General features: G+C 49.2%; 1 protein-coding gene across 1 annotated transcript in view; it reads left to right on the top strand.

Moving 5' to 3' along the window:
- The window catches only part of LOC148144112 (uncharacterized), a 36024-nt gene extending 32497 nt beyond the window's left edge, over nucleotides 1-3527 (top strand). The window contains exon 2 of the mRNA XM_087974598.1: nucleotides 1957-3527. Coding sequence (XP_087830724.1) covers nucleotides 1957-2991 — 1035 coding nt within the window. The 3' untranslated portion in view covers nucleotides 2992-3527. The remainder of the gene's footprint in view (nucleotides 1-1956) is intronic.
- Nucleotides 3528-8456: the final 4929 nt, after the last annotated feature.

Raw genomic sequence — 8456 nt, forward strand, 5'->3', positions numbered from 1 at the left:
AAGGCCGGCCGCCTGAGGATGATAAGCACCATGCAGTTGCCGACAAATACAAAGCTGGGAACAGAGTTCTCCGTTAATATTACCTACAAAATGTGGTCCATTGTCCGAGCCAATGCACGCAGGTATACTGAAGCAGGGAATTATTTCCTTAAACAAAATCTTCGCCACAGTCTCAGCAGTAGCGTTAGGAGGCGGTTAGGCTTCAATCCACTTACAAAAGACATCAGTAATAAGCAAAACACATTTATAGCAACTCAACCCATTTCTACAACTCAATGAAGTCCAGTTGAAGTGTCTCCAAGGGACCCTCCAGCAAGGGAGTTCTCGTAGAGATACTTGAACTAAGATGTGGGGGATCGCCTACCCACTGACCTGTTTGATCACGTACAACATCCTGATCGGGAAAGCCACTGACTGAGTATCGATGCGATCTGGAATGATCTGAGATTATCCTGGTGTCATTTGGTGCACCAGATCAGACGCTTTCAACATGGAGTCGCTTGAGCGATGGCGTGAGCTGCCAGAGGAAGTGGTGGGTGCTGATACGATGACAAGTGAAAAGGCTCCTGGATGGGCATATGAATATGAAGGGTTCAGATGGGTCAGGGCCAAGTGATAGCAAATGCGACTGGAGTCATAGAGATGTACAGCACAGAAACAGACCCTTCGGTCCAACCCGTCCTTGCTGACAAGATAGCCAACCCAATTTAGTCCCAGCTGCCAGCACCCGGCCCATATAGGGGCCAAGTGATGGCAAACGTGACTAGATTAATTTAGGAAATCTGGGCAGGTTGGGCCAAAGGGTCTGTTTCCGTGCTGTGTGATTCTAATTGTCTTCAGTGAAAGCAGAAGTGTGGTTGTGAAGGCTGGACTTTCAGAGCATGTTTTGCCCTGACTGGGAGCAGAAGAGTTTGACTGAAGTGTGTCGGTGTTAATGCCTTGATGTCTCATTTTGCTCCCACCTTCTCTGGGTCATTAACCATTTTGTGTCTGGTCCTTCCTCAAGAAGCTGCGTTGCAGGTTTACCCTGAATTGACACTTTTTTTTGCTTCCCAAAATCAGACCTGCTCACTCTCAGCAGGATCCCAGTGTTGTGAAAGATATTAACTTTCAGGTGGAGGTATCCAAAATTCAGAGAGATGTCAGTCTTTATGTTTTTGCTTTTTCTGCCCCTGTAAGATCCTGAATCAGCACCTACAGGGGAATTAGTTAGAGCGGAGTGAGAACAGAGGGGGAAGAGAGTGTGGGATGGTACTTTCAATTTTGTGGAACAACAAAAGAATATTCCACAGCAAGTATAATTGCTTGTTCTGAATTTCTACCCTGCACTGACAGTGATGACTTTTGTAATCTCTTTTTGCAGAGTATTTGAAAATCTGAAGAGGGAAGTTTCAAAATCAACGGATGAAGGGCTTATGCCCGAAACATTGACTCTCCTGCTCCTTGGATGCTGCCTGACCTGCTGTGCTTTTCCAGCGCCACATTTTTCGACTGACTCTCCAGTGTCTGCAGTCCTCACTTTGATGTCAATGTCTGACAGTCACACAATCCATCGGGACCACAACGATTTTTGACTGTGATTTCTGTGAGAGGGATCAACGCTTTTTGGTTCCTGTTTGAGGACGTTTTCAGCATCAGTGGGACTGGACGAGAGACCCCACTGTTGCAGCGCACTGTGCGTGGAGCCTGAAACAGTTATACGGCCTGGAAAGGGGATTTCACGGCAGGGAGGGGCTCTACACTTGTTTGTGTGCAGCTGAAGCTGTGGCCATGGAGAAACCTGAGGAATCCCATCCTGTGGAGGAACCGTGGAAGTGTGGCGACTGTGGGAAAGGCTTCCATGTCCCGTCTGCCCTGGAGACTCATCAGCGCAGTCACACCGGGGAGAGGCCATTCCCCTGCACCGACTGCGGGAAGGCCTTCAGACATTCCTCCCACCTGTTGGCCCACCAGCAGAACCACACGGGGGAGAGGCCCTTAAGCTGCCCTGAGTGCGGGAAGGCCTTCAGCAATTCCTCCACCCTGCTGACCCACCAGCGCACCCACACCGGGGAGAGGCCGTTCACCTGCCCTGAGTGTGGGAAGGCCTTCAGCAATTCCTCCACCCTGCTGACCCACCAGCGCATCCACACGAGGGAGAGGCCGTTCACCTGCTCTCAGTGCGGGAAGGGCTTCACCTGCTCCTCTCACCTGCGGAGCCACGAGCGGGTCCACACTGGGGAGAGGCCCTTCAGCTGCCCCGAGTGCGGGAAGGCCTTCAGCACTTCCTCCAACCTGCTGACCCACCAGCATGTCCACACGGGGGAGAGGCCGTTCACCTGCTCTCAGTGCGGCAAGGGCTTCACCTGCTCCTCCACCCTGAAGAGCCACCAGCGGGTCCACACGGGGGAGAGGCCCTTCAGCTGCCCAGAGTGCAGGAAGGCCTTTACCCAGGTCTCCACACTGCTGACCCATCAGCGGGTCCACACGGGGAAGAGGCCCTTCAGCTGCACAGAGTGTGGGAAAGCCTTCAGCACTTCCTCCAACCTGCTGTCCCACCAGCATGTCCACACAGGGGAGAGGCCCTTCAGCTGCCCAGAGTGCGGGAAGGCCTTTGCCCGGGTCTCCACACTGCTGAGGCACCAGCGTGTCCACACAGGGGAGAAGCCCTTCAGCTGCATCGAGTGTGGGAAGGCCTTCAGCACTTCCTCCAACCTGCTGACCCACCAGCATGTCCACACTGGGGAGAGGCCGTTCACCTGCTCTCAGTGCGGGAAGGGCTTCACCTGCTCCTCCAACCTCCAGACCCATCAGCGGGTCCACACCGGGGAGAGGCCCTTCAGCTGCCCCGAATGTGGGAAGGCCTTTAACCAGGCCTCCCACCTGCTGACCCACCAGCAGGTCCACACTGGGGAGAGGCCGTTCACCTGCTCTCAGTGCGGGAAGGGCTTCACCCGCTCCTGCAACCTGCGGAAGCACCAGCGAGTTCACTTGCCATCGCAGGGGGATTGAAGGAGTGACGGCCGAGTGCCATTATCGATTGGAATATCAACCCGGTTCCGGGGACTCCCGGGTTCGAATCCTGCCACGACAGATGGCAGAGGGAGGGGGTGGTGCGGGGGAGAAAGCCCCCATCTGATTCCCTCTCTCCCTTGTTAGGGAAGGGAACCGCCATTGTGGGAAAGGATTCACTCAGTCGTTCCAGCTGCATTCTTTACCCGGTCTGGCCTACACGTGACCCCACACCCACAGCAGTCTGGTTGACTCTACACTGCCCCTTCCTGACAAAGGAGTGGGGAGAAACTTACTTGGAGACAGGGTATGGGTTGAAATTGCTGAGTGAGGCAATACTTCCTCCGGGTTACGGCTGTACCAAAGATCCAATTACAAAGGGACAACTTGGTGCTGGCAGTAAAGACAGTGAGGGGGGTGGGACAGGGGAGGTGTGGTGTGTGCACGTTCACCTTGAGCTGTTCAAAAAGCAACTGCTTTTTCTCTGCCTTTTTGCAGGGGAATCTGAAACTGTAACAAAGTTGGGTTGCAATAAAGGTTACCTGAACTTACCACCGGGCTCAGACTCTCATTGAAAGCTTTGAGCTCCAAGAAGTTTTTGTTTTAAAGCTGCTCATTTCTTTCCGCCTCCTGCAATAAGTTTAGAACATAGAACAAATAACATAGAACAATACAGCGCAGAACAGGCCCTTCGGCCCTCGATGTTGCGCTGACCTGTGAACTATTCTCAGTTCGTTTCCCTGCACTATCCCAAAATCAACCATGCGCTTATCTAAGGAATGTTTAAATCTCCCTAATGTGGCTGAGTTGACTACTTTAGCAGGTAGGGCATTCCACGCCCTTACCACTCTCTGCATAAAGAACTTGCCTCTGACATCTGTCTTAAATCTATCACCCCTCAATTTGTACAGGTTGTAGGGGGACTTGGATAAACTGCAGAATTGGGCTGAGAGGTGGCAAATGGAGTTCAATGCAGCTAAATGTGAGGTGATTCACTTTGGGAAACTGACGTCACCATCCTAAGAAAAAGTCTTTCACTGTCTCCCCTATCTTATCCTCTGATCATCTTATATATCTCTATCAAATCCCCTCTTAGCCTTCTTCTTTCCAATGAGAACAGACCCAAGTCTCTCAGCCTTTCCTCATAAGACCCTCCCTCCAGACCAGGCAACAACCTGGTAAATCTCCTCTGCTCCTTTTCCAATGCTTCCCACATCCTTCCTGAAATATGGGGACCAGAACTATACACAATATTCCAAGTGTGGCTGCACCAGCGTTTTGTATAGTTGCAGCATGATATTGCAGTTCCAGAACTCAATTCCTCTACCAATGAAACCTAATACACTGTTTGCCTTCTTAACAGCACTATCCACCTGAGTGGCAACTTTCAGGGATCTATCCACCTGGACTCCAAGATCACTGCCTTCCTGTTATTCTTCCCAAAGTGAATCACCTCACATTTAGCTGCATTGAACTCCATTTGCCACCTCTCAGCCAAATTCTGCAGTTTATCCAAGTCCCCCTGCAACCTGTAACATTCTTCCAAACTGTCCAGCACTCCACCGACTTCAGTGTCATCTGCAAATTTACTAATCCATCCACCTATGCCTGTGTCTAAGCCAATTAAAAAATGACAAACCGCAGTCGTCCCAAAACAGATCCTTGTGGCACACCACTAGTAACCGGACTTCAGGCTGAATATTTTCCATAAACCACCACTCGCTGCCTTCTTTCAGAAAGCCAGTTTGTAATCCAAACTGCTAAATCACCCTCAATCCCATGCCTCTGCATTTACTCCAACAGCCTACCATGTGGAACTTTATCAAAGGCTTTACAGAGGTCCACGTACACCACGTCAACTGCCCTACCCTCATCTACATGCTTGGTAACCTTGTCAAAAAACTCTGAGGTTTGTGAGACACGACCTGCTCTTGATGAAACCATGTTGACTATCTGAAAATAAATTGTTGCTTGCTGAATGATTATAAATCCTATCTCTAATGTTCCTTTCCAAAAGCTTTCCTTCAACAGAAGTAAGGCTCACTGGTCTATAATTACCTGGGTCATCTCTGCTGCCCATCTTGAACAAGGGCACAACATTTGCAATCCTCCACTCTGGTACTAAACCTGTAGACAATGACAACTCAAATATCAAAGCCAAAGGCTCTGCTATCTCCTCCCTCGCTTCCCAGAGAATCCTTGGATAAATCCCATCCGGCCCAGGGAACTTGTCTACTTTCACTCCTTCTAGAATTGATAACACCTGTGTGCAACTAACCTTGATCCTTTCGAGTCTAATATCTTGTACCTCATTCTTCTCCTCTGCAATATTCTCTTTTTCCTGAGTGAAGACCGATGAGAGATATTCATTAACACCTCTCCAATCTCCACAGGGCCCACACTCAATTTCCCACTTCTGTCTTTGATTGGCCCTATTCCTACCCTAATCATCCTTTTATTCCTCACATACCTATAGAAAGCTTTAGGGTTCTCATTTATGTGTTAAAGACTGCTCATGACCCTCTTTGCTGTTAACTCTCTCTTTAAATCCTTCCCAGCTGATCTGTAACTCTCCATCGCCTCATCATCACATAAGCCTCCTCCTTCTTTGTAACAAGAGATGCAATGTCTGTTGTAAACCACGGTTCCCTTCCCTTATCACTTCCTCCCTGCCTGACAGGGACATACCTATCAAGGACACTATCTGTTCCTTAAACCAGCTCCACACTTCTATTGTCCCCATCCCCTGCATTTTGCTACCCTATTCTATGCATCCTAAGTCTTGCCTAATTGCATTATAATTGCCCTTGCCCCATCGATAACTCTTGACCTGTGGCATGTTCCTATCCCTTTACATCGCTAAATGAAACCTAACTGAATTCTGGTCACTCTCTCCAAAGTGCTCACCTTCCACTAAATCAAACACCTGGCCTGGTTCATTACCAAGCACCAGATCCAGTGTGACCTCCCCTCCTGTTGGCCCTTCGACATACTGTGTCAGAAAGCCCTCCTGCACACACTGGACAAAAATTGATCCATACGACGTACTGGAATGAAAGCATTTCCAGTCAATGTTGGGCAAGTTAAAGTCCCCCATAATGACCACCCTGTTCCTTTCACTCCTACCCAGAATAATTTTGCTAATCCCCTCTTCCACCTCCCTGGAACTCTGCGGAGGCCTATAAAAAAACTCCAAGCAGTGTGACCTCTCCTCTCCTGTTTCTAACCTCAGCCCACATTACCTGAGTAGACGAGTCCTCATCAAAAGTTCTGTCAGCCACCGTTATACTATCCTTGACTAACAAGGCCACGCCTCTCCCTCTTTTACCGCCTTGGCTGTTCTTAATGAAAGATCAAAACCCTGGAACCTGCAACATCCATTCCTCACCCTGCTCTCTCCATGTCTCTGAAATGGCCACAACATCCAAGTCGCAGGTACCTATCTGTGCTGCAAGCTCACCTACCTTATTGTGGATACTCTGGCATGAAAGTAGACACACTTCAAATCACTTCACTGTCTGCCAGCCCATTCCTGTGACCCTGAAATCCTGTCCCTGTCCTTCCTACTCTCATCCTCCTGTGCATTGCAGCTACACACCCCGGTTCCCATCCCCCTGCTGAGCTAGTTTAAACCCACCCGAATAGCACCAGCAAATTTCCCACCCAGGATATTAGTACCCCTCTGGTTCAAGTGAAGACTGTCCTGTTTGTACAAGTCCCACCTTCCCCAGAATGAGTCCCAATTATCCAAAAACCTGAAACCCTCCCTCCTGCACCATCCTTGCAGCCAGGTGTTCAGCTGATATATCTCCCTATTCCTTGCCTTGCTATCACGTGGCACGGGTAACAAACCAGAGATAACCACTCTGTTTGTTCTAGCCCTCAGCTTCCACCCTAGCTCCCTGAAATCCTGCCTTACATCCCTATCCCTCTTTCTGTGGGAGATTAGAAATGTTGTTTTTGCGGATGGGTGAGGGGGTGTAGGAGGGGGAAGGGAAGCGGAATTCTTGTAGCATGTAGCATACATAAGGCTAAGACTTTAATGAATATAGAGGGTCTTTTAAAGAAAATAGTTTTAAGTTAGGGAATAACTTTAAAGTGTTGTAGTTGACCACAAAAAGAAGCAGCAGGGGTATTTCACAATAAACCTGAAGTAAAGTGTTTCCGCAACTTGTAAACTGAATAAGAAAGCGAACAGGCTCTGTTTTGACACGCATTTCTGCTTGATTGCAGAAGCGTCCAGTACTTAGAAGACTGTAATAAATTGTTCTTGTTTCCAAGGCTTTGTCTCAGGCTGATTGATTTGTGAGTGAGTTCTGTTTCTCACAATTGGGGGCCTCGTTCCGGGGTCCAGGACTCAGACCGCTCGACACTCTTGGGATGACCGGGGAGGTGCACCTCGCTGATTTCGCTGATCTCCGACTCCCTTGCTTGTCGTTCGCGGTTTGGGCGAGTACGATCCGGACTGGGAGACCCTGGAAACAAGGCGGGCAGACGCAGCGGGTTCTGTCGGGCAGCTCTTGTGCACAAGACCCGGGTAGGGAAAGGTCTTAAAGGATATATCCGGGTGACCGGGGGCAGCGGTATTTGCTGCAAGAATTGCTGCGGGACGGGGTGCACTTAAATGACCAGGTAACTCTGTGCACAGACCAAGGTAAGAAGAGAGACCTTTTATGTCTTGCCTTGGTGGTCGGGACATATAAAAGTATGGGGAATTGGCGATATATAAAATTAAGCATATGTCAATGGAAAACAGCCCGTGTCAGAAGGGCTACTGAGGATGCCCTTCATAACTAACTTATGGCCAGACGTCCAGATGAATATTCAAAAGCTAGAGGAGTCGTTGCGGAAAGCTCAAAGTGTCTGTGAGACACGGTGTCTGTTTGTGCGTGTGTGCGTGCGTGAGAGAGAGAGAGAGAGAAAGAGCTGTACAGCAACTAGCAAGTTTAACCCTTTGTGATTTGGTTTGAATGCACATTTGTTTGTTGGTGATTGAATGTTTCTGCTTTGTTCCCTGGAGCTTGAGATCCAGGACTGTTTTGAATCTGATTTCTACTATGGAAATTTTAACATGATTTCTTTTCAGGTTAAGGATTTTACAGATTATGAAATAAAATGTTAACTCCTGTTCTTTTTACAGGTCATGACTGCCTTACTATCAGATTAGATTAGATTACTTACAGTGTGGAAACAGGCCCTTCGGCCCAACAAGTCCACACCGCCCCGCCGAAGCGCAACCCACCCATACCCCTACGTTTACCCCTTACCTAACACTAGGGGCAATTTAGCATGGTCAATTCACCTAACCTGCACATCTTTGGACTGTGGGAGGAAACCGGAGCAAACCCACGCAGACACGGGGAGAATGTGCAAACTCCACACAGTCAGTCGCCTGAGGCGGGAATTGAACCCAGGTCTCTGGCGCTGTGAGGCAGCAGTGCTAACCACTAATCAGTGCTAATCAG

This window comes from Chiloscyllium plagiosum, unplaced genomic scaffold, assembly GCF_037043375.1.
Source record: "Chiloscyllium plagiosum isolate Xiang-an unplaced genomic scaffold, Cpla_swu_hap1 HiC_scaffold_27, whole genome shotgun sequence".
NCBI classification, from domain to species: domain Eukaryota; kingdom Metazoa; phylum Chordata; class Chondrichthyes; order Orectolobiformes; family Hemiscylliidae; genus Chiloscyllium; species Chiloscyllium plagiosum.